Here is a 27414-nt window from a genome sequence, read left to right as displayed (position 1 = left end):
TGCTTTCGTCTATATGTTCTGCTCTCTCTGAATCTGCCGCTGTAACGATCCTCCCCTCCCTCATTGATCCAGCGAACAATTGGCCTCTCAGAGACATGCCCGGATCCAGGCATTCAAGCGATTCTCTGAGCGCTTCAAAACTTTTAACTAATGACACTTGAAATGAATACGGGCAAGGCAATTTGGGCTAATTAGGAAGCCTCTTCTCCCAAGTACTGAAACATTAAGATGACATACTGTTCATTCGGGATTACTTTAATTGGGACAATTATTGTAATTTCGTCGCAATTACGTGTTGAGATAAAAGCGCTTTCTAAAGAGAATGTGTGTGATTCCCTTTATGTAAAATCCTAATAAGCTTCTAAATACTTGGCCACAAAAGAAGAGTAGCTTTTTTTCCAGGAAAACTTTTGAACTTCGATGCCCTTGAATGTCTTTTTGCTTTTCTCCCTCGGTACGCTATTGTTAATACTATATTTCCATCACGTACACAATTTGTCTGTAAAATCTTGATTGCACTGCTAACAGTAGAAAAACACTTTTCTCCCTGTCGCCTTTCCCTCAGAGGGATCCTTTTGTCCCTGAGCTAAATCCTTCAGGAGGCATTTTGGTGGAAAGAGTACTGTTGTAATTCAATAGCGCTGCCGTTATTTGCCAAGAGGCCCTAAAGCGCTCTAAATTATAAAGCTGCTGAAAAGCCATTTCCCAATAGAGTGTGGTCTATCTCTGATAGGGAGCTCTTTATTGAGTCCACACAGTGTCTGTGCCAAACCGTATGACCTCCAGATAGGGGAGATGGAGAGGGTGAAGGGACCTCTATACAGAGCTATTATGAAGTCTACAGGACTACAATTGTGGCTGATGTGAATACCCCTTGTCAAGGTTAGGTGTCCTCATAAACCATGATTGTTGGCACGTTGACATAGCACTCTGACTATAGGTTCCAGCGACTACTGGGACTGGTGGGGGGATTTCATAATTTAGAAATGATTCCCAGAGTATTGGTACAAGTACTGAACAGAAAAGTGTACGAGCAGTGACCACTTTAATGCCCTATGCCCTGGTCGTTGCTGTGTCCAGTGTCCACCTGGTAGTAAAGCATGTTTTCTCTCAGGTGGGCTGAGAGTGTTGGTCAGTCCAGGTGGTGATGTTTCACAGAGGCGTACTCTGCCCTCGCCTCTCATATGGACATGTTTTTCCAGTGGGAACAGCCCTGGACTGGTCCAGCACTACCCATCTGTTGTGTGTGTGAAGATGTGAGAAGCACCAGGGCCCGGGTGTGGGTGTGTTAGCTACACACATCCCTCAGGTGTTGGGCCGTTGTGACTAAGGGATGAATCAGCAGGAGTTAGACGAGCTCCACCAGGCTCCCACAGAGGAAACAAAATGTCCACAGAGTCTATGGCTCAAAATGTGAAGAAAATTCATAAAAGCAATTTCGTACAGAGCTGTGGTCGATGTCCACAGGCCCAACCTTTGTTGAGGTGAGTCCCTGATATGAGTGTTTGTTTTTGTGGAGATGAAGCGGCACAGATGAAGCGGCACTGGGATGCCACATTTCCCTACCACTACATACTCTGGTACTTTTGTATACTTTTTAGCCAGTAGTTCTAAAAGTACTGCTGACGAGCCAAAAGTGCTCCCCGAAAATTGTCACACATATGTAGATATGCGCACCACGTCATTGCTCTCTCTCTTGCTCTGCTGTGTGTGCATCTTGCTAGCTGTCACTCAAATGGCGGGGGGGGGCTGAAGCTCATTGGCTAGAACTCGAATTGCTAGGGGACTGGCCCACGTGAGGGAAAATGGTGCGGCACAGCTTCCAGAAAAACAGTCGCTTTCAAACTAGGATTTCGTGGCTAATTGAGGTAAAACAGTAATTCCGCTCATAGAGTAGAGGATGCATGTATGAAGTACACATTGACACATCCAGCCCAAGGCAGGAGGTTTAAAAAGTACTTAGAAGTTGCCAAAGTTCCGGAGCATTTCTTTAATAGCTATGTGATGGAAAAGGGGTCTGTTATGTAGCATTCCTTGTTATTAAATCCACTTTGAGCCCTTTCATTATTTCATAAGTTGAACTTAATTAAACACTTTGAAACAAGAGATCAAGACTGTTTTCAGATTAAACAGTGTTTTCCACAAGCACATGGAGTAGCCAGCCAAATAGAAAAAGTAGCCAGCCAGGCTCCCCATTACTCCATAGTCAATGCTTTGATTAAATCAGTAGACCTACACTATATATAAAAAAGTATGTGGACACCCCTTCAAATTAGTGGATTTGGCTATTTCAGCCACACCTGTTGCTGACAGGTGTATACAATCGAGCACACAGCCATGTAATCTACATAGACAAACATTGGCAGTAGAATTGCCTTATTGAAGAGCTCAGTGACTTTCAACGAGGCACCGTCATAGGATGCCACCTTTCCAACAAGTCAGTTTGTCAAATTTCAGCCCTGCTAGAGCTGCCCTGGTCAAATGTAAGTGCTGTTATTGTGAAGTGGAAACGTCTAGGAGCAACAACGGCTCAGCTGCGAAGTGGTAGGCCACAAAAGCTCACAGAACGGGACCGCCGAGTGCTGAAGCACGTAGCATGTAAAAATCGTCTGTTCTCTGTTGCAACACTCACTACCGAGTTCCAAACTGCCTCTGGAAGCAACGTCAGCACAATAACTGTTCATTGGGAGTTGCAGTAAATGGGTTTCCGTGGCCGAGCAGCCACACACAAGACTAAGATCACCATGCGCAATGCTAAGTGTCGGCTGGAGTGGTGTAAAGCTCGCCGTCATTGGACTCTGGAGCAGTGGAAACGCATTCTCTGAAGTGATGAATTGTGCTTCCCCATCTGGCAGTCCGATGAACGAATTTGGGTTTGGCAGATGCCAGGAGAACGCTACCTGCCCGAATGCATAATGCCAACTAAGTTTTGTGGAGGAGTTATAATGGTCTGGGGCTGTTTTTCATGGTTCGGGCTAGGCCCCTTATTTCAAGTGAAGGGAAATCTTTATGCTACACGCTACAATGACATTCTAGTGCTTCCAACTGTGCTTCCAACTTTGTGGCAACTGTTTGGGGAAAGCCCTTTTCTTTTTTATATTTTACCCCTTTTTCTCTTCAATTTTGTGGTATCCAGTTGGTAGTTACAGTCTTGTCTCATTGCTGCAACTCCTGTACGGACTCGGGAGAGGCGAAGGTCGAGAGCCGTGCGTCCTCCGAAACACAACCCAACCAAGCCGTACTGCTTCTTGACACAATGCCCACAACCCGTACCAATGTGTCAGAGGTAACACTGTGCACCTGGCGACCATGTCAGCGTGTACTGCGCCCGGCCCACCACAGGAGTCGCTAGTGCGCAATGGGACAAGGACATCACTGCCGGCCAAACCCTCCCCTAACCCGGACGATGCTGGGCCAATTGTGCACCGCCCCATGAGTCTCCCGGTCGCGGACGGCTGCAACAGAGCCTGGACTCGAACCCAGAATCTCTAGTGGCACAGCTAGCAATGCAATGCAGAGCCTTAGACCACTGCACCACTCGGGAGGCCCGGGGGAAAGCCCTTTTCTGTTTCAGCATGACAATGCCTCCATGCACAAAGCGAGGTTCATACAGAAATGGTTTGTTGATATCGATGTGGAAGAACTTGACTGGCCTGCACAGAGCCCTGACCTCAACCTCATCGGATAACTTTGGGATGAATTGGAACGCTGGCTGCCAGCCAGGCCTAATCACCCAACATCAGTGTCCGACCTCACTAATGCTCTTGTGGCTGAATGGAAGCAAGTCCCCGCAGCAATGTTCCAACATCTAGTGGAAAGCTTTCCTAGAAGACTGGCGGCTGTTATAGCAGCAAAGGGGGGACCATCACCATATTAATGCCCATGATTTTAGAATGAGCTGGTGTCCACACACTTTTTGGTCATGTTATCAGTATCTTTGTATATCAGTATCTTTCAAAATACCATATAAATATAATTTTTGCTTTTAAAACAATACAATCTGTTTTCTTTTATCATATTTTGGACCAGAGTGAGGCTCTTTCTCCACTAGCCTACCTATTGTTCCTGCAGTGAGGAGGATTCACCATCTTCATCAAATGTTTTAATAATTTATCTGTAGATAATCGCCAAAAAGCCTACCATTACACAAATGAGGGAGCCAAATGAACAGCTCTCTTACCGAAGCAATTCTGTAGGCTACTGAAGAGTAACTCACTTTAACATCACTGTCTGGCAAGTTCTGATGAACTTCATATCGAAAATACAAACGAGATCTTTAGTTGTCCCAATGCGATACCATAGATATAGAAGTACGTTGTATAATTTATGAATGGGAAGGATATATGAGATCGACTTTATTCAGTCAGTTCAACACCTTTAATAAACGAGTCCAGCTAGGGTTAGGGTTGGGGGTGTAAAATATATTAAGGTAAAATATATAAAAAAATATTTGATGAAACATTGAATTTGGCTTTACTGCTATTAGCCCGTGGAAATGCATCAAATAACAGCTTCATATGGATAAACAGATACTTCCTTTAGAATTTTTGGGGACTATGTTCTGAAGTGTCTGTCCTATATCTGAGAGCTATAACAAATATCAGGAAACAATTTAAAATGTATTTAACCCCTTATTTTAGACACTAAACTATCTACATATATACTTCATGTACCTGTCTGCCTTGAGACTTGTCTTGTGAGGCTTGTAGATGTGGAAAACAACTGACATATACATGTTTGTGAGACACTCCATCGACGAGTAATACTGTATTAGTGTGTAGCCCAAACTGTTCAGACGCTACAGAAGTTGTCACATCGGATGGATCGACTTCAGACGAGTCCCCTGATGCAAAACGGAATACCACTGTGTTTGTGAGAGTCTCATCTTTCAATAGAGGAGCCAAACCGTTCGGACGCAACGTTTTCGTGAGAAGACCGATTTTCGGTATGTCTCATGGTCTGACAAACACCGCTCTAGATCTGCCACTTTTCACAGCAGATGAGGAAGGGTGACATCGGTGGATGCAGTGGATTGAGACACAGGAAATGACATGCAAAAACACCTGAATTCTCTAGTTTTAACTGACTGATTTGGATGGGAATTGTTTTATTATGCTAATTAGGTTTCCGCGGGGCCGCAGGTATCGACTCTAGAGGGCTAAGAGAAACGTTCCAGAGAGACATCAACATGGCTACATAGACTAGAAATGTCAGGTGTCTTTTTTATAGCTTTCTTTTTGCAGACTATCAACAGTAGTCAGCATATTTCTAGAATGTTCACAATTGAAGGTTTACTTTTGTAAATCACTTTGCCTAAAATAAATAAGCTCAGTGAGTAGAACTTCTGAACAGCTTGCGTGTGCATCAACTTGTACTGCTCAAGAACTCGCGGGAGTATGGTGGTGCTTGAATGAACGGCCAATCATATTGCTCAAATAGCATGACATTTACGAGTGTAGTCTTCAATGGTAGACTGCGACAGGGCAGGTAAATGTTGAACTGGAATGCAAAAATGCCCGTGAAAGTTGACTGATGAGATGCTCTGGCCCGGCACATGTTTTTACTGGCCCCGGGCGATCGTTAATGTCGGACTCTCCATAGGAAAGAAAAATAAATAAATGAATGTCACAGAAAACAATAGGTTAAGTGGATTTTGACTCATTGTTAACATACTATATGGGACGTGCAAATTCATGCTCTCTCCCTCCACATAAAGAAATTAGACTACAACCACAGCTCACACAACACATACACCCAAGTACCTAGAGGCGTGACAGACATCACATCTATCAATAGATCGCTAGAAGATGCATATCATTCATTCTAGCGGGAGAGGGCTCAGCAGACTTTTTTTTCTGACTAGCTAGTTGAAAAGTGGCCTAGTTAATTTAAGTGGAAAAAGTACCCGGCTGAAAATGAGTCTGTAATCGGCTGTATAGCCGACAGTGATATAAAATGATGTAAATCAAGGAAAGACTATCAAAGACTAAATATCATAATCAGAACATAAGGAAACAAACTGCCCAGGTATATGTTGTGCTTATTTTTACCTGTGACTACACTGTGTGACTACACTGTTATCACTTTTGCTTTGTGTGCTATTGTATATGCTAGTGTGTGGTGAGCCCATGAGCATTTGTGTGGGTGAGCGAGCATGTTTATGCTGGCGTCTGTCTCTCTGGATGTGCCTGTGGACATATCAGTGATCTCCCTCCCTCTCTATTGTGCCGTGAGTGGGAGAAGGTGGCAGGCGTATTATAAATAGAAGTGCTGGGCTGCGAGGGTCAGGGTGACTTCCTTGTCGCAGGGCCTAGTGCACACTCAACCCCCTCAAACTTTGAGGTGGCACCCAGGCCCACAAAGTTCAAATGGGGCAAGCAAGCATAGAGGAAAGGATGGTCACTAGAGATAAAGGTGTGTGGAGGAAAGCCTGGGCGTGAAAATGCCAACTCTTCTCAGAAGTCTTTTCTGGAAAGCCCTCGATCTGGTTTTAAACCTGAGCAATGAAAAAGAACGGGGTGTCTTTCATCACCACCATGTAAAAGCAGCTTCTTATTCTGACCATAGTTATGCAGCCACTGTATAGCTTAAGGATTTATCACATTTATCTGATACAGAGTTCTTGGATGACGAGTTATACGTTTTTTTTAAGAACTTGGAATCATTCTTGAGAACTAATTCTTGAGAATCCTGCTCTTAGCTGGCCCCTCTTTCTCCCTTTCCCAGACAGGAATGCGAATAGAGGCGAGGTGCAGAAATGAATCAGTGGTCATCCCCAAATAGAACCATCTCTCTCTCTCCCTTTATGATTCTGTCTGACTCTTCACCAGGTCATCCTGTGTCTGAGGTATCTCCTCCTCAATGATGTTAGGATTACCTGTTGGGGCTGTTTTCATGTTTTTCTAGAAAATAACAAACTTTATTTACCTAGAAGGTTTACATGAATCACTCATGGGTCGTTTAGGACATGGGCTCGGTCCGGATGTTTGACTCATATACCGTCTCCATCCTGACACGCATCAAACACCCACATTGACTGACTTCTTAGCCACACTCAGCAGTGGACTGGAGTTCAAAATGTTCCCTTTTACATAAATCATCAAACTGGGCCCGGTTTCCTAATATCCTGTACAGGGTTTGTCAGGAATTGAGTTCATCTCCCTTGAATGAAGGGTTCAGCTAAGGTTTTTGAGGTCTGGAACGGGACGGTTTGTGTACAGATGAGTTTAATCATTTCAGAGAAACTCTAAATCCCAACCCCATTTCAGAGAGGCTGCAGCGTTTTTATCAGAGTGGTATGTTTCCTATTATGCTGCATTTCTCTGTGGTCCATTTCAAATGCAAAGGTCCGGCTTAGTACATAGGAATGGAATTACAGTCTCAAACTTTGACACGGATGTATATGAAAAGCAAATTCGCTTTTAATGTCCGCTGGCATAGCCGAGAGAAGACGAGACCCAAGCAAAGAACGCATAATTCTGTAAATAACTCTTGATAATTCGGCCAAAGAAACAATGGTTTAAGTAGAGGAAAACATGGTGTCATCTCAAGTGAAAACATATTTGCTCTCTGCTTTTGGGTAGCCAGGGCTTGGTAAGCTCCTCTTGCACAATAATACTCCACTCTGGAGTGTTGTTGCTACAAGGCCACGCTCCAGCCTGTCCGTCCGTTGGTTAGAGGCCTGTCCGTCCTTTCTAATTTGCCTGTCGGCCTGAGGAAAGCACCAAGGCCTGGGCTCACCATTGTGACTGACCACTGTTGTTCTCTTCACAGCCGAACATTCTTTCTCTTTATGGCCCTCCGAAAAACAAATGTGTGTTGGCATTTCGCTTCTCTCCGGGAACCTTTATGGAAATGCTTTGAGCCTCATTGTGGGGCATCCGCACGTGGTCCACACACAGAGGGTGGCTGTAAGCAAAGTCAAGTGGCACATTCAGCGCCTGCAGAGGGAGGAGAGGGGAGGAATTGAGGGAGAAATGTTCTCTTTCCCGTCAGCTGCAGTATGTGGGAGTGTTGGAGGAGAAGAAAGGCTCGCTGAGCCAGCTTTGGGATCGATTAGCATTTGGAGAAGCCTAGAAACCTCCCAAGCACTAGGCGCTGCAACACAGACAGTGAATACGAGGCTGTGCTTGTAACGCAAAATCCCATCAATGGGGCTATTGTGAGAAACCGGCTGCAGGATTCCTGATGTGCTTTATTTCACTGTCTACAGCCTTTTAAAAGTAACATGTTGGCTTCTGGACTCGCCAAAGTGCAATCCTCCAGCTTGTCAGTCTCATGAAAGATGGCCTGATAGGCAATCGAAAAAAGCCACTCCTATCTCCCTCCACCAGTGTCAAAAGCTATTAACATCAATGACTTAATGTCAAGGCCAACCACTCTTCCTCAATTGACTGAAAATCTGTCTCTTGAAGTGTCCCTTTCACATATTTGGTAGCAGTTAAAAGGGTACTCTTCGTGCCACCGTTGGATGGTTAACATGTTGGATGCCGTTTTTAATTTTTTTATTTAACCTTTATTTAACTAGGCAAGTCAGTTAAAACAAATTCTTATTTTACAATGGCGGCCTACCCCGGTCAAACTATCCCCTCCTATCCCAGACAACGCTGGGCCAATTGTGCACTGCCCTATGGGACTCCCGATCATGGCCAGTTGTGATACAGCCCGGGATCGAATCAGGGTCTGTAGTGACCCCTCTAGCACTGAGATGCAGTGCCTTAGACCACTGAGCCACTTGGGAGTGTTACACCAGATAATAAACCCATGCCATCATGTGAACCTGTCTGATTTCCCTGACCTGTGCTATTATCAGAACATGGCCACTGGTATGAAGGGGGATGACGTTTGGATGGCTCAGTCCCTTGTGGCTCATTGGTGGCTGCCAGCAGACAGTTCCGACTAGACAGCCTGGTGTGAATGAATGCTAGGAATGGGGTCTCAGTGCCACAGGGATGGATGCATTTACTTAGTCCATGCAGGCCCTTCTAGTTGTCTTTGGAAGATGCTGGTAACATCATGTGTGCTGTGAGCCTCAATGTACCAGAGTCAATAGAAGACTCCTCTAAGTACTCACGTGTAGCTCTATCTCAGTAAAAGTATGTTTGACTCTCCTCTAGGGCTGTGACGATACCAGTATCCCAATATTTTTTCCAGGGCAAAAATGACAACGGGAAGCAGACCAAACTCTTTGGTCCTTTAAAAAATATTGGGTGAAATACGTGTTATAGGGAGTTAATACTCAAAATAATGTATTAATCCATTTGTGATATAAAACATCCATGATCGGTGACGTCCGAGGGGAAGGATTCAGAATACGTTTGTGTGGCCACATTCATTTGCAATTCTTTGGCATAATCTTTTTAAACTATGAGGAATTGCTCTGGGCTTTCTTAAGAAAGACAACGCATCACTTAAGATTCTTTAGATAGATGGGCAGTAGTGGAGTGTGTACTCTGTAACCACTGTCCCCCTCAGTGGCGTGTGTGTGTGTGTGTGTGTGTGTGTGTGTGTGTGTGTGTGTGTGTGTACATGTGTCACTGGCTCCTGTTGTTCTCCGTCTTTGAGCAGCACAACCAGCACAAGGCTCTCAGCGTGAGGGAAATGGAGTCAAACTCACATTCCCTCACTACCATGCATCTTTCTATGGAAATCCCCATCGGCACTGAGCATCCCAGGTGTGTGTGGTAGTGGACACCAATGTTCCTTACATTTTTAGGGGGCACTGAGCAAATTTTAGGTCTTGTGAGCAGAAACTTGAACATTGTGCGAATTTTGTGCAACTTCCAGCGAGTATTTACAGTGAACGCTGAGGCTGTACCCTTAATCTCTTCCGTCTCTGCGCAGCGTAGCATTTCTTCTGCGTAACATTTCTTCTGTACAGCAGTCCTGGAGCAAGTGCACCGCCGCTCACATGCGCAGCTTAGAGGGAACATTGGTGGACATTGTGTTTTGTATGTTTGAGACTGTGTGTTTGGTAGTGGACTGTGTTTTTTGTATGTTTGAGACTGTGTGTGTTTGGTAGTGGACCATGTGTTTGTTAGTGAGATTAGGGTATCAAGATGGTGTCGATAGACATTGCGGCTCTGTTTCTGGCTCCTAAGCAACTTTGCAGTATTTTATTTATGTTTCCATTCTGCTCCTCCCTTCCTATAGGTAGAAACTCAAACAGGAAGTACCCATGCCAAGCTCTTTTCAACGCTGATCTGACCAATCATAATTCATGCTTCAAGATTGTTTTGATCACGTGGACTGGGATATGTTCCGGGTTGCCTCTGAGAATAACATTGACGTATACACTGGCACGGTGACTGAGTTCATCAGGAAGTGTATAAGGGATCTTGTTCCCACTGTGATGATTTAAAAACTATCAAAACTAAAAACCCTGGATAGATGGCAGCATTCGCGCAAAGCTAAAAGCACGAACCACTGCATTTAACCACGGCAAGGTGTCTGCAAATATGGTTGAATACAAAGGAAATCAAACAGGCAAGATGTCAGTACAAAGTGGAGTTGTGGCCGGAACTCCAAACAATCACGGATTCTAAAGGGAAAACCAGCCACGTCGCAGACACTGACGTCTTGCTCCCGGACAAGCTAAACACCTTTGCCCGCTTTGGGGATAACAGTGCCGCTGACGTGGGCCGTTCCAGAGGACTATGAGCTCTCGTTCTCCATGGCCAACATGAGTTAGACATTTAAGCGTGTTAACTCTCGCAAGGCTGCCGGCCCAGACGTCATCCCTAGCCTTGTCCTCAGAGCATGCGCAGACCAGCTGGCTGGAGTGTTTACAGACATATTCAATCTCTCCCTATCCCAGTCTGCTGTCCCCACTTGCTTCAAGATGTCCACCATGATTCCTGTACCCAAGAAAGTGAAGGTAACTGAACTAAATGACTATCGCCCTGTAGCACTCACTTCTGTCATCATGAAGTGCTTTGAGAGGCTGGTTAAGGATCATATCACCTCCACCTTACCTGGCATTCTAGACCCGCTGCAATTTGCATACCGCCCCAATAGAGCCACGGATGATGCAATTTTCATCACACTGCCCCATCCCATCTGGACAAGAGAAATACCTATGTAAGAATGCTGTTCATTGACTACAGCTCAGCCTTTAACACCATAGTACCCTCCAAGCTTATCATTCAACTTGGGCCCTGGGTCTGAACCCCGCCCTGTGCAACTGGGTCCTGGACTTCCTGACAGGCCGCCCCCAGGTGGTGAAGGTAGGCAGCCCTGATCCAAGATGGTGTAGCAGTGGGATGTTTTGATTGTCTTGTCCCGTGCCTTGTATATATCGTTTCTTTCTTCGTATATATTTTGTATATATTTTTTATCTAATTTTTTCCATCTACGGACTGAACATACTCTCTTGCAACCCGCCTCACCCAATGCGGTATGGATCTGCTATTTTTTATACTTTAGAACCTTAACCCCCTTCAGAAGCTAGCCAGCTAACTAGCTACTAGCTAGTAGTCAGTTAGCCACTGCTAGTTAGCCATCACCGTTAACTGGGACATCTGCCAGCTTCAGCCCGGTCAACTCCTGCCAGCCTGCACAGCGCGATATCAACCCAGAGCATATCGGACCGCTTTTCTCCACCATATCTCCAGATTCCTACCGCAAGCTCTGAACTTTACTCCGGATCATCGCAGGTAGCTAGCTGCTATCCGAGTGGCTACTCCTGGCTAATGTCTCTGTCCCGAAGCAAACACCAGTTAGCCTGGAGCTAGCCTCGGATCTAGGCCCATCTCCCGGCTAGCCAAAGAAATCTATCAAGCAATTCCTGGGCTTCAATGACCTCTTTTGCCAATTGGCCTGGACCCTTTGCTGCCGACACGGAGCCCCGCCGATCCATCACGACTGGTCTACTGACGTAACCGTCCGAGGGGGTTTCTGTCCCGAAGCAAGCACCAGTTAGCCTGGAGTTAGCCTCGAGCTAGGCCCATCTCCCGGCTAGCTGAAGAAGTCCATCAGATAATCACTGGGCTTCAATACCTCTTTTGCCAATTGGCCTGGACCATTTGCTGCCGACACGAAGCCCCGCCGATCCATCACAACTGGCCTGCCGACGTAACCGTCCGAGGGGGTTTCAACAGGCTGCCACGTTGCGACGTCCCCCTGAGGCCCATCCACTAGCCTGCTGCTAGCCCCGGCCTGCTAGCTATCTGAATCTCCATGCCTCCAGCTCGCTTAGCTACTCACTGGACCCTATGATTACTCGGCTACACATGCCTCTCCCTAATGTCAATATGCCTTGTCTATTGCTGTTTTGGTTAGTAATTTTGTCTTATTTCACTGTAGAGCCTCCAGCCCTGTTCAATATGCCTTAGCTAGCCCTGTTGACAAAACCTCTCATCGTCACTCAATGCCTAGGCTTACCTCCACTGTACTTACATCCTACCATACCTTTGTCTGTACATTATGCCTTGAATCTATCCTTCCGTGCCCAGATACCTGCCCCCTTTACTCTCTGTTCCGAACACACTAGACGACCAGTTCTCTTAGCCTTTAGCTGTACTCTTATCCTACTCCTCCTCTGTTCCTCTGGTGATGTAGATGTTAACACAGGCCTTGTAGCCCCCAGCATCACTCCCATTCCCCAGGCACTCTCATTTGTTGACTTCTATAACCGTAAAAGCATTGGTTTCATGCATGTTAACATTAGAAGCCTCCTCCCTAAGTTTGTTTTATTCACTGCTTTAGCACACACGGGCCAATCCGGATGTCCTAGCCGTGTCTGAGTCCTGGCTTAGTGAAGGTAGGCAACCCACCAAAAATCCTGAAATTTCCATCCCTAACTATAACATTTTTCAACAAGATAGAACTGCCAAAGGGGGCGGAGTTGCAATCTACTGCAGAAATAGCCTGCAGAGTTCTGTCATACTATCCAGGTCTGTGCCCAAACAATTTGAACTTCTTCTTTTAAAAATCCACCTTTCTGTGGGAGGACATTTGGAAATATGCAAAAACAATATCTATATGTAATTGTACTAGAGCAATTAAATTAAGAATAATACACAGATTGCATATATCCCCAAATCGCAGACATGCTTTTAGCCCCTCTTCCTCTTCTCCTCAATGTCTTAAATGTAAAACTGATACAGACACCCTAACACATTGTTTATGGTCATGTACCAAAATACAAAGATATTGGTCTGGTGTTCTGCAAGAAATTGAAAAGATCCTAGGGGTCGATCTAGAATTGGACCCAGTTTCTCTACTGTTAGGTCTCCCTAGTAGGCATGTAACTTCTGTGGGTAAGAGGAGGCTTTACAACATCCTCACCTTCGCAGTGAGGAAAAACATACTTTTACAGTGGATTAGTGATAAGGTTCCCTCTATTAAAGATTGGCATAAGATACTATTTGAATGGGTGCCGCTGGAATATTTGACATGTACATTGCATTCTAAGACAGATCAGTTCTACAAAGTATAGGAACCTTACCTAAATTACCTAGAACCTGAAGTATCAGCTATTATGCTGCGAGGATTCTCTTAGAATGGTGATCTATGTATTTCAGAATTACACTGTACGTCCCATGTGGGGAACCCAACTTCTTGGTTTAAACTGAGCTTTTTTTATTTTATTTATTTATTTAATTTTATTTTTAATTTCTGTTTGTTTGTTTAAAATGTATGTATTGAGAGACGCAATGAGGGGGATGGGGTGAGAGAAACGCTGAGCGGGGAGAGAAATGGTGTGTGTGTGTGTACACATACGGATATGTGTAAGTGAGTGCTGTTTTTTTTGCCTTGTCTTTGTCGTTGTATCTCTTAATATGGGTGAAAATTGTGAAACTCCAATAAAAATACTGTTACAAAAAAAAATCCACCTTTCCCCCTTCAGCCCCCAGCTGTGCCCTGGACACCATATGTGAATTGATTGCCCCCCATCTATCTTCAGAGTTCGTACTGTTAGGTGACCTAAACTGGGACTTGCTTAACACCCTGGCCGTCCTACAATCTAAGCTAGATGCCCTCAATCTTACACAAATTATCAAGGAACCTACCAGGTACAACCCAAAATCTGTAACCATGGGCACCCTCTTAGGTGTCATCCTGACCAACTTGCCCTCTAAATACACCTCTGCTGTCTTCAACCAGGATCTCAGCGATCACTGCCTCATTGCCTGCGTGCGTAATCGGTCCGCGGTCAAACGACCACCCCTCATCACTGTCAAACGCTCCCTAAAACACTTCAGCGAGCAGGCCTTTCTAACCGACTTGGCCCGGGTATCCTGGAAGGATATTGACCTCATCCTATCAGTAGAGGATGCCTGGTTGCTCTTCAAATGTGCTTTCCTCCCCATCTTAAATTAGCATGCCCCATTCAAAAAATGTAGAACTAAGAACAGATATAGCCCTTGGTTCACCCCAGACTTAACTGCCCTTGACCAGCACAAAAACATCCTGTGGCGTTCTGCATTAGCATCGAATAGCCCCCGCGATATGAAACTCTTCAGGGAAGTCAGGAACCAATATACTCAGTAAGTTAGGAAAGCTTAGGCTAGCTTTTTCAAACAGAAATGTGCATCCTGTAGCACTAATTCCAAAAAGTTTTGGGACACTAAAGTCCATAGAGAATAAGAGCAGCTGCCCGCTGCACTGAGGCTAGGAAACACTGTCACCACCAATAAATCTACGATAATCGATAATTTCAATAAGCATTTTTCCACGGCTGGCCATGCTTTCCAGCTGGCTACCCCTACCCCAGCCAACACCTCAGCACCCCCTGTAGCAACTTGCCCAAACCCCCACCCCGCTTCTTTCACCAAAATCCAAACAGCTGATGTTCTGAAAGAGCTGCACAATCTGGATCCCTATAAATCAGCTGGGCTCGGCAATCTGTACCCTCTCTAAAATTATCAGCCGAAATGGTTGCAACCCCTATTACTAGCCTGTTCAACCTCTCTTTCGTATCGTCTGAGATCCCCAAAGATTGGAAAGCTGCCGCGGTCATCCCCCTCTTCAAAGGGGGAGACACCTTAGACCCAAACTGTGATAGACCTACAGTGGGGAGAACAAGTATTTGATACACTGACGATTTTGCAGGTTTTCCTACTTACAAAGCATGTAGAGGTCTGTCATTTGTATCATAGGTACACTTCAACTGTGAGAGACGGAATCTAAAACAAAAATCCAGGAAATCACATTGTATGATTTTAAGTAATTAATTTGCATTTTATTGCATGACATAAGTATTTGATACATCAGAAAAGCAGAACTTAATATTTGGTACAGAAACCTTTGTTTGCAATTACAGAGATCATACGTTTCCTGTAGTTCTTGACCAGGTTTGCACACACACTGCAGCAGGGATTTTGGCCCACTCCTCCATACAGACCTCCAGATCCTTCAGGTTTCGGGGCTGTCGCTGGGCAATACGGACTTTCAGCTCCCTCCAAAGATTTTCTATTGGGTTCAGGTCTGGAGACTGGCTAGGCCACTCCAGGACCTTGAGATGCTTCTTACGGAGCCACTCCTTAGTTGCCCTGGCTGTGTGTTTTGGGTCGTTGTCATGCTGGAAGACCCAGCCACGACCCATCTTCAATGCTCTTACTGAGGGAAGGAGGTTGTTGGCCAAGATCTCGCGATACATGGCCCCATCCATCCTCCCCTCAATACGGTGCAGTCGTTCTGTCCCCTTTGCAGAAAAGCATCCCCAAACAATGATGTTTCCACCTCCATGCTTCACGGTTGGGATGTTATTCTTGGGGTTGTACTCATCCTTCTTCTTCTTCCTCCAAACACGGCGAGTGGAGTTTAGACCAAAAAGCTCTATTTTTGTCTCAGCAGACCACATGACCTTCTCCCATTCCTCCTCTGGATCATCCAGATGGTCATTGGCAAACTTCAGACGGGCCTGGACATGCGCTGGCTTGAGCAGGGGGACCTTGCGTGCGCTGCAGGATTTTAATCCATGACGGCGTAGTGTGTTACTAATGGTTTTCTTTGAGACTGTGGTCCCAGCTCTCTTCAGGTCATTGACCAGGTCCTGCCGTGTAGTTCTGGGCTCATCCCTCACCTTCCTCATGATCAATGATGCCACACGAGGTGAGATCTTGCATGGAGCCCCAGACCGAGGGTGATTGACTGTCATCTTGAACTTCTTCCATTTTCTAATAATTGCACCAACAGTTGTTGCCTTCTCACCAAGCTGCTTGCCTATTGTCCTGTAGCCCATCCCAGCCTTGTGCAGGTCTACAATTTTATCCCTGATGTCCTTACACAGCTCTCTGGTCTTGGCCATTGTGGAGAGGTTGGCGTCTGTTTGATTGAGTGTGTGGACAGGTGTCTTTTATACAGGTAACGAGTTCAAACAGGTGCAGTTAATACAGGTAATGAGTGGAGAACAGGAGGGCTTCTTAAAGAAAAACTAACAGGTCTGTGAGAGACGGAATTTTTACTGGTTGGTAGGTGATCAAATACTTATGTCATGCAATAAAATGCAAATAAATTACTTAAAAATCATACAATGTGATTTTCTGGATTTTTGTTTTAGATTCCGTCTCTCACAGTTGAAGTGTACCTATGATAAAAATTACAGACCTCTACATGCTTTGTAAGTAGGAAACACTGCCGATTTTGCAGGTAATCAAATACTTGTTCTCCCCACTGTATATCCATCCTGCCCTGCCTTTCTAAAATCTTCGAAAGCCAAGTTAATAAACAGATCACCGACCATTTCAAATCCCACCGTACCTTCTCCACTATGCAATCTGGATTCCGAGCTGGTCATGGGTGCACCTCAGCCACGCTCAAGGTCCTAAACGATATCATAACCGCCATCGATAAAAGACAGTACTGTGCAGCCGTCTTCATCGACCTGGCCAAGGCTTTCGACTCTGTCAATCACCGCATTCTTATCGGCAGAATCAATAGCCTTGGCTTCTCAAACGACTGCCTCGCCTGGTTCACCAACTACTTCTCAGACAGAGTTCAGTGTGTCAAATCCAAGAGCCTGTTGTCCGGACCTCTGGCAGTCTCTATGGGGCGATCACTGGGCTCAATTCTTGGGCCGACTCTTTTCTCAGTGTATATCAATGATGTCGCTCTTGCTGCTGGTGATTCTCTGATCCACCTCTACACAGACGACACCATTCTGTATGCATCTGGCCCTTCTTTGAACATTGCTAACAACCTCCAAACGAGCTTCAACGCCATATAACACTCATCCGTGGCCTCCAACTGCTTTTACATGCTTGTAAAACTAAGTGCATGCTCTTCAACCGATTGCTGCCCGCACCCTCCCGCCCGACTAGCATTACTACTCTGGACGGTTCTGACCTAGAATATGTGGACAACTACAAATACCTAGGTGTCTGGTTAGACTGTAAACTCTCCTTCCAGATTCACATTAAGCATCTCCAATCCAAAATGAAATCTAGATTCGGCTTCCTATTTCACAACATAGCCTCCTTCACTCATGCTGCCAAACATACCCTCGTAAAACTGACTATCCTACTTCGGCGATGTCATTTACAAAATAGTCCCCAACACTCAACTCAGCAAACTGGATGTAGTCTATCACAGTGCCATCCATTTTATCACCAAATCCCCATATACTACCCACCACTGCGACCTCTATGCTCTGGTTGGCTAGCCCTCACTACATATCCGTCTCCAAACCCACTGGCTCCAGGTCATCCATAAGTCTTTGCTAGGTAAAGCCCCGCCTTATCTCAGCTCACTGGTCACCATAGCAACACCCACCCGAAGCATGCACTCCAGCAGGTATATTGCACTGGTCATCCCCAAAGCCAACACTTCCTTTGGCCGCCTTTCCTTTCAGTTCTCTGCTGACAATGACTGGAACGAATTGCAAAAATCTCTGAAGCTAGAGTCTTATATCTCTCCCTCTAACTTTAAGCATCAGCTTTCAGAGCAGCTTACCGATCACTGTACCTGTACACAGACAATCTGTAAATAGCACACCCGACTACCTCATCCCCATATTATTACTTACCCTCTTGCTCTTTTGCACCCCAGTACTTGTACATCATCATCTGCACATATATCACTCCATTATTAATGCTAATTTGTAATTATTTTCGCCTCTATGGCCTATTTATTGCCTACCTCCTTACTCTTCTACATTTGCACACATTGTACATAGAGCTTTCTATTTTTATTTTATTTTGTGTTATTGACTGTACATTTGTTTGTGTAACTCTGTTGTTGTTTTTGTTGCACTGCTATGCTTTATCTTGGCCAGGTCGCAGTTGTAAATGAGAACTTGTTCTCAACTAGCCTACCTGGTTAAATAAAGGTGAAATAAAAAATAAGAAAACACAAGGGGGCGTGCTCAGTCCCCTCATGTACTCCCTGTTCACCTATGACTGCGTGGCTACGGACGCCTCCAACTCAATCATCTAGTTTGCAGACGACACAACAGTGTTAGGCCTGATTACCAACAATGACGAGAAAGCCTACAGGGAGGAGGTGAGGGCCCTGGCGGAGTGGTGCCAGGAAAACAACAAAACGAAGGAGCTGATCGTGGACTTCAGGAGACAGCAGAGAAAGCACGCCCCCATCCACATCGACGGGCCGCAGTGGAGAAGTTCCTTGGATTATACATCACTGACAATTGGAAATGGGCCACCCACATAGACCGTGTGGTGAAGAAGGTCGCAACAATGCCTCTTCAAACTTGGTAGGCTGAAGAAATTTGGCTTGGCCCCTAAGACCCTAACAAACTTTTACATTTGTACCATTGAGAGCCTCCTGTTGGGCTGTTTCACCGCCTGGTACGGGAATTGCACCGTCCGCAACTGCAGAGCTCTCCAGGCGGTGTCCCAACACATCATCGGGGGCACACTGCCTGCCCTGTAGGACATCTACAGCACCCGGTGTCACAGGAAGGCCAAGAAGATCATCAAGGACTTCTGCCACCTGAGCCACAGCCTGTTCACCACGCTATTATCCAGAAGGTGAGGTCAGTACATGTGCATCAAAGCTGGGATCGAGACACTGAAAAACAGCTTCTATCTCAAGGCCATCAGACTGTAATATAGCCATCACTACCCGGACTCCACCCAGTACCCTGCCCTGAACTTAATCAATATCACTAGTCGGCTACCACCCGGTTACTTAACCTTGCACCTTAGAGGCTATGTACTATTGGAAGTCGGAAGTTTACATACACTTAGGTTGGAGTCATTAAAACTAATTTTTCAACTACTCCACAAATTTCTTGTTAACAAACTATAGTTTTGGCAAGTCGGTTAGGACATCTACTTTGTGCATGACACAAGTAATTTTTCCAACAATTGTTTACAGACAGATTATTTCACTTATAATTCACTGTATCACAATTCCAGTTGGGTCAGAAGTTTACATGCACTAAGTTGACTGTGCCTTTAAACAGCTTGGAAAATTCCAGAAAATTATGTCATGGCTTTAGAAGCTTCTGATAGGCTGATTGACATCATTTGAGTCAATTGGAGGTGTACCTATGGATGTATTTCAAGGCCTACCTTCAAACTCAGTGCCTCTTTGCTTGACATCATGGGAAAATCAAAAGAAATCAGCCAAGACCTCATAAAACAATTGTAGACCTCCACAAGTCTGGTTCATCATTGAGAGCAATTTCCAAATGCCTGAAGGTACCACATTCATCTGTACAAACAATAGTACACAAGTATAAACACCATGGGACCACCCAGCCGTCATACCGCTCATGAAGGAGACACATTCTGTCTCCTAGAGATTAACGTACTTTGGTGCGAAAAGTGCAAATCAATCAAGTACAAAAGTTTCTATATCCACAGTAAAACAAGTCCTACATCGACATAATCTGAAAGGCCGCTCAGCATGGAAGAAGCCACTGCTCCAAAACCACCATAAAAAAGCCAGACTACGGTTTGCATCTGCATATGAAGACAAAGATCATACTTTTTGGAGAAATGTCCTCTGGTCTGATGAAACAAAAATAGAACTGTTTGGCCATAATGACCATCGTTATGTTTGGAGGAAAAAGGGGGAGGCTTGCAAGCCGAAGAACACCATCCCAACCGTGAAGCACGGGGGTGGCAGCATCATGTTGTAGGGGTGCCTTGCTCTAGGAGGGACTGGTGCACTTCACAAAATAGATGGCATCATGAGGAAGGAAAATTACGTGGATATATTGAAGCAACATCTCAAGACATCAGTCAGGAAGTTAAAGCTTGGTCACAAATGGGTCTTCCAAATGGACAATGACCCCAAGCATACTGCCAAAGTTGTGGCAAAATGGCTTAAGGACAACAAAGTCAAGGTATTGGAGTGGCCATCACAAAGCCCTGACCTCAATTCTATAGAAAATTAGTGGTCAGAACTGATAAAGCGTGTGCGAGCAAGGAGGTCTACAAACCTGACTCCGTTACACCACCTCTGTCAGGAGGAGTGGGCCAAAATTCACCCAACTTATTGTGGGAAGCTTGTGGAAGACTACCTGAAACCTTTGACCCAAGTTAAACAATTTAAAGGCAATGCTACCGAATACTAATTGAGTGTATGTAAACTTCTGACCCACTGGGAATGTGATGAAAGAAATGAAAGCTGAAATAAATCATTCTCTCTGCTATTATTCGGACATTTCACATTCTTAGAATAAAGTGGTGATCCCAACTGACCTAAGACAGGGAATTCTTACTAGGATTAAATGTCAGCAATTGTGAAAAACTGAGTTTAAATGTATTTGGCTAAGGTGTATGTAAACTTCCGACTTCAACTGTACATAGACATGCAACACTTTAATAATGGAACCCTGGTCACTTTAATAATGTTTACGTGCTGTTTTACTAATTTCATATGTATATACTGTGTTTTAGTCAAGGCCTATTCTATTCAACTATTTCTGTACATATACTATTCTATCCTACGTGTTCTACAGATGGATTTATATAGTATATCTGCATACTGTCCATAATGTCTATACATCCCATCACATACGGTGCATTCGGAAAGTATTCCGACCCCTTCCCTTTTTCCACATTTTGTTACGTTACAGCCTTATTCTAAAATTGATGTAATCATTTTTTTGCCTCATTAATCTACACACAACACCCCATAATGACAAAGCGAATACAGGTTTTTAGGCCTCATCAATCTACACACAACACCCCATAATGACAAAGCTAATACAGGTTTTTAGGCATTTTTGCTGTGTGTTAAAAATAAAAAACAGATACTTTATTTGTATTCAGACCCTTTGCTATGAGACTCAAAATTGAGCTCAGGGGCATCCTGTTTCCATTGTTCATTCTTGAGATGTTTCTACAACTTGATTGGAGTCCACCTGTGGTAAATTAAATTAATTGGACATGATTTGGAAAGACACACAAAGGCTCCATGGACAATTCCTTCCACCTCATGGCTTGGTTTTTGCTCTGACATGCATTGTGATCTGTGGGACCTTATTTAGACAGGTGTGTGCCTTTCCAAATCATTTCCAATCAATTGAATTTACCGTAGGTGGACTCCAAGCTGTAGCAACAGGTTTTTGTCGAGGAACAGATCTGGGGAAGGGTACCAAAAACTTTCTGCAGCATTGAAGGTTCCCCAAGAACACAGTGGCCTCATCATTCTTAAATGGAAGAAGTTTGGAACCACCAAGACTCTTCCTAGAGCTGGCCGCCCAGCCAAACTGAGCAATCGGGGGAGAAGGGTTTTAGTCAGGGAGGTGACCAAGAACCCGATGGTCCCTCTGACAGAGCTCCAGAGTTCCTCTGTGGAGATGGGAGAACCTTCCGGAAGGACAACCATCTCTGCATCACTCCACCAATCTCGCCTTTATGGTAGAGTGGCCAGATCCTCAGTTAAAGGCACATGACAGTTCGCTTGGAGCACCTAAAGAACTCTCAGACCATGAGAAACAAGATTCTCTGGTCTGATGAAACCAAGATTGAACTCTTTGGCCTGAATACCAAGCGTCACATCTGGAGGAAACCTGGCACCATCCCTACGGTAAAGCATGGTGATGGCAGCATCATGCTGTGGGGATGTTTTTGAGCGGCAGGGACTGGGAGATTAGTCAGGATCGAGGGAAAGGTAAATGGAGCAAAGTACATAGAGAACCCAAATGAAAACCTGCTCCAGAGCACTCTCGACCTCAGACTGGGGCGAAGGTTCACCTTCCAACAGGACAACGATCCTAAGCGCACAGCCAAGACAATGCAGGAGTGCTGTCATCAAGGCAAAGGGTGGGTACTTTGAGGAATCTCAAATATGAAATATATTTTGATTTGTTTAACACTTTTTTGGTTGCTACATGATTTCATATGTGTTATTTCATAGTTTTGATGTCTTCACTATTATTCTACAATGTAAAAAATAAAGAAACCTTTGAATGAGTTGGTGTGTCCAAAACTTTGACTGCTACCTCCCTGGTCTTTGGTTGAATCTGTGTTTGAAATTCACTGCTCAACTGAGGGACCTTACAATTATCTGTGTGGGGTACAGAGATGAGGTAGTCATTGAAACATCATGTTAAACACTGTTATTGCACACACAGTGAGTCCATGCAACTTATTACGGAATGTGATTTGTTAAGGAAATGTATTTATGCTTGCAATAGCAAAGGGGTTGAATACTTATTGACTCAAGACATTTCAGCATTTCATGTTTAATTAATTTGTTAAAAAAAAAAATCGGAAATCATCAGTCCACTTTGTCATTATGGGGTGTTGTGTGTTTGTAGTGAGTGACACAAAATTTCAATTTAATCAATTTTAAATTGTAACACAACAGAATGTGGAAAAAGTCAAGGGGTGTGAATACTTTCTGAAGCACTGTATATATTTATATTTGGGATTTTGACATTACTTGGTATGATATGTCTTAATTTCTTTTTTAAATTTTATTTTTACTTTTGGATTATGTGTGATATTGTATTGCTAGATATTGCTGCACTGTTGGTGCTAGAAACACAAGTGTTTCACTGCACCTGCTATAACATCTGCATAACCGTGTAAGCAACCAATAAACTTTGATTTGTTTTGGGCCACCACGAGCTGCCAGAACAGCTTCAATTCACCTTGGTATAGATTCTACAAGTGTCTGGAACTCTATTGGAGGGATGTGACACCCTTCTTCCACGAGAAACTCCATCATTTGGTGTTTTGTTGACGGTGGTGGAAAACACAGTCTCAGGCGACGCTCCAGAATCTCCCATAATTATTCAAATGGGTTGAGATCTACTGACTGAGACACACACACACACACACACACCCTTTAAACCCCCTATGCTCCTTTGAGACCCCTCTTTCAAAGTCACTGAGATCTCTTCCTCTAGCCATGGTAGCAAAAATAATGAGCAACTTGTCATTTTTATACATGTTAATTGTTGAATTAACTCAGGAAGAACCACACTACTTTGTATCCCTCATTTACTCAAGTGTTTCCTTTATTTTGTAATGATAATTTAATTGACACAGAAATGAACCACACTAATAACAATCTGTGTAGACTTGTTCAGACTATTCTGACCCCATTTCACCTAGGTTGATCAAGGTCAAATGTGGAGTAGCACAGTTAACCAGAACACTAGCTAGAGCAAATCATCACTGGTCTCTGCTACTGAGGTCTCTGAGTCAGGAGCTTGTAGACTGTGGATTGCGTGTCAGTAGGTGCAGAGACCACTGATTCTGTAACAGCATTTAGCCATCTATACATCTGGTTGCGTGTGTGTGTTCCTGCTTGTGTGTGTGTATGCACTGTGTGGGTAAAACAACGATGCCTCGGAAGGTCTTAACCCCAGTCTGTTAACCCAGCAGATCTCAGCTCAGCTGGCCATTAAGATATCTGAGCTTCAATTGTGTAACGATTTCTCCTCCGCAAATTGAGCAAATTCGTCCTGTAGAAATGTGATTAGCTGACAGCAGCAAAGCTGGGCCCAGGCCAGGCCGTGAGCTCACTCACAATGGTGCAGTGAGGGGCTAATCAACCAGCAGAGAGACCAACCTCTGTTCCTCCCCCAAAACAGATCAGGCAATGGGAAATACCCTCCAAACCCCAGCTTTCCCACAACTTAAAACACACAGACAGAGACAGAGAAATATACAGAGAGGGAAAAACGATAAGCAAAAGAAAGGTCTGTGTTCTGGAGAAAACTGCTCATTCATCTGATAAGACCGACGCCCACACGGATGAATGATGAATGGCCTGAGACATGAATCTCACTGCAGTTCATATTTTCATGTCTGAATTATATTATTATGGGGGTTAAATGGATCAACAGATTACCAGTGATGTATGTTGTTAATGTTTGCTTCCTGTCAGTTTTTCCTACAAAATCAAGTCACATAAATGTTTGATGTTGGTCCCTTTCTTGTTTTTTATGACATCCATCCACACACTCTAAAATGTAATATTTGAATTAGTTTTCATAGAAGGGTAGACATGCTGAGTTCCTCATGCATAATGATATGTACTTTTCCAATAATGTGTTTCACTGATATGTACTTTTCACATTTTTACCTAATAATATATTCCATGCTGCCTTAGAATGGATCAGGGGAGAACGACTGCACCCTCTCATTGAAGCCACAAAGTTCAAGGCCGACTGCGGTACTGCAATCTTAATTTAAATAAATACATTTTTTGAAGACAATCATGGAACCAATAATTGCTTCTATTACACCAGACGGGCCTTCAATTTGATGTTCTCAGATGGGGCAGCACTGAGCTTGTCTGCAACGTCACTTCCTGGATTAGCTCAATCTGCGCATGATATGTCTACATAAATATCCCACACAAGATGCTATCTTAACTGACTTCCTTGGCTTCAAATGTGTATCGAGTCTTTACATAAGAATGAATGGTGTCACATGAACAATATGTGCTGTTTTTATGCTGTGGTTGAATAACCTTTCTAATAAGAAAGACAATACTGGTTAAATGTATCTGATACCATTTTCTGGTGGTTGGGGGGGAAAGAAGTTCACAAAGCAGTTGGTTCACCGTCCGTACATCTGTATGTAATGGATGGACCTGCACTGTTTGGAAGATAACGTTCAATGATATCTCCATAAATATATATATTTACTTCGAGGCTACAAACAAAGCTGAAACATCCTCGTTTGCAGAAGGCTCCCATTTCAACACAGCTTTTTAATGAGTCTGAGCAGCAGACCTCTGATAGTCATCCTCTTGTGCTTCCTCTGCTGTCAGACCCAGATAACAAACTGGAGCGATCAGTCACCAGCTAAATGGACTTATCTCTCTCCTTTCGTGACACCAGAACAGCAAGAGTAGCGGTGACCGCTGCACGGCCCCTACTAGAGATAGACAAGCTATCTCAGTGTCATCTTTAACGGTCTTCCCTCCTATTTCCTCTCTCTCTCGTTTCCTCTTCTCTAGAATCTCCAAAAACATCCCCACCACCAAAGACGTGGAGCCCCTGTTGGAGATCGACGGGGACATCCGCAGCTTCGAAGTGTTCCTGTCCTCGCGGACACCCGTTCTCACAGCGCGCGACGTGGAGATGTTCCTTCCCTGCACCGTCAACCTGGACCCCAAACTCCGCGAGATCATTGCAGGTCCTTATATTTACACACAAGTACCACTTTTCACTATTATAATGGTCATTACACTCAGTTAGTTCAAAGACCTATAGGCCCTTATTCATAAAACATATCAGAGTAGCAGTACGGACCCAGGATCAGGCCCCTCCTGTCCATGTAATCTTATTCATTATGATCTAAAAGGGAAAACTGATCCAATGTCACCACTACTACTGTGAGACTGTTTTTGGATACATGCCAGTGCCAGTACCAGTACCAGATCAATATGGAGCTATATACAGGTATTACCAGTACCAGATCAATGTGGAGCTATATACAGGTATTACCAGTACCAGATCAATATGGAGCTATATACAGGTATTACCGGTACCAGATCAATGTGGAGCTATATACAGGTATTACCAGTACCAGATCAATGTGGAGCTATATACAGGTATTACCAGTACCAGATCAATGTGGAGCTATATACAGGTATTACCAGTACCAGATCAATATGGAGCTATATACAGGTATTACCAGTACCAGATCAATGTGGAGCTATATACAGGTATTACCAGTACCAGATCAATGTGGAGCTATATACAGGTAGTACCAGTACCAGATCAATGTGGAGCTATATACAGGTATTACCAGTACCAGATCAATGTGGAGCTATATACAGGTATTACCAGTACCAGATCAATGTGGAGCTATATACAGGTATTTACCAGTACCAGATCAATATGGAGCAAAATACAGGTATTACCAGTACCAGATCAATATGGAGCTATATACAGGTATTACCAGTACCAGATCAATGTGGAGCTATATACAGGTATTACCAGTACCAGATCAATGTGGAGCTATATACAGGTATTACCAGTACCAGATCAATGTGGAGCTATATACAGGTATTACCGGTACCAGATCAATGTGGAGCTATATACAGGTATTACCAGTACCAGATCAATATGGAGCTATATACAGGTATTACCAGTACCAGAACAAGGTGGAGCTATATACAGGTATTACCAGTACCAGATCAATGTGGAGCTATATACAGGTATTACCAGTACCAGATCAATATGGAGCTATATACAGGTATTACCAGTACCAGATCAATGTGGAGCTATATACAGGTATTTACCAGTACCAGATCAATGTGGAGCTATATACAGGTAGTACCAGTACCAGATCAATGTTGAGCTATATACAGGTATTACCAGTACCAGATCAATGTGGAGCTATATACAGGTATTACCAGTACCAGATCAATGTGGAGCTATATACAGGTATTTACCAGTACCAGATCAATGAGGTATTTGAGGTAGATATGTACATGAAGGCAGGGTAAAGTGACTAGGCATCAGCATAGATAATAATAAGGTATTTGAGGTAGATATGTACATGAAGGCAGGGTAAAGTGACTAGGCATCAGGATAGATAATAATAAGGTATTTGAGGTAGATATGTACATGAAGGCAGGGTAAAGTGACTAGGCATCAGGATAGATAATAATAAGAGTAAAATAAAGAACAGAGTAGCAGCAGCAAATTGAGTGTAAAAGTGTGTGTATATGGTGTGTATATATACTGCTCAAAAAAATAAAGGGAACACTTAAACAACACATCCTAGATCTGAATGAAATAAATAATCTTATTAAATACTTTTTTCTTTACATAGTTGAATGTGCTGACAACAAAATCACACAAAAATAATCAATGGAAATCCAATTTATCATCCCATGGAGGTCTGGATTTGGAGTCACACTCAAAATTAAAGTGGAAAACCACACTACAGGCTGATCCAACTTTGATGTAATGTCCTTAAAATAAGTCATAATGAGGCTCAGTAGTGTGTGTGGACTTCACGTGCCTGTATGACCTCCCTACAACGCCTGGGCATGCTCCTGATGAGGTGGCGGATGATC

General features: G+C 44.0%; 1 protein-coding gene across 5 annotated transcripts in view; it reads left to right on the top strand.

Annotated features, from left to right (window-relative positions):
* LOC106566340 (kinase D-interacting substrate of 220 kDa B) overlaps positions 1–27414 on the top strand; it is a 108454-nt gene that overhangs the window by 45232 nt on the left and 35808 nt on the right. For 4 of the 5 annotated variants that reach the window (XM_014134528.2, XM_014134444.2, XM_014134305.2 and 1 more), the window contains exon 24: positions 25342–25520. In XM_014134528.2, coding sequence (XP_013990003.1) covers positions 25342–25520 — 179 coding nt within the window. Of the gene's footprint in view, positions 1–10152; positions 10720–25341; positions 25521–27414 lie in introns of those variants that run through there. The other variant, XM_045714578.1, reaches the window with a different exon arrangement.

Source organism: Salmo salar, chromosome ssa01, assembly GCF_905237065.1.
Source record: "Salmo salar chromosome ssa01, Ssal_v3.1, whole genome shotgun sequence".
NCBI classification, from domain to species: domain Eukaryota; kingdom Metazoa; phylum Chordata; class Actinopteri; order Salmoniformes; family Salmonidae; genus Salmo; species Salmo salar.
Note: the sequence above shows the minus strand (reverse complement) of the source record. Positions and strands in the feature narration are given on the sequence as shown.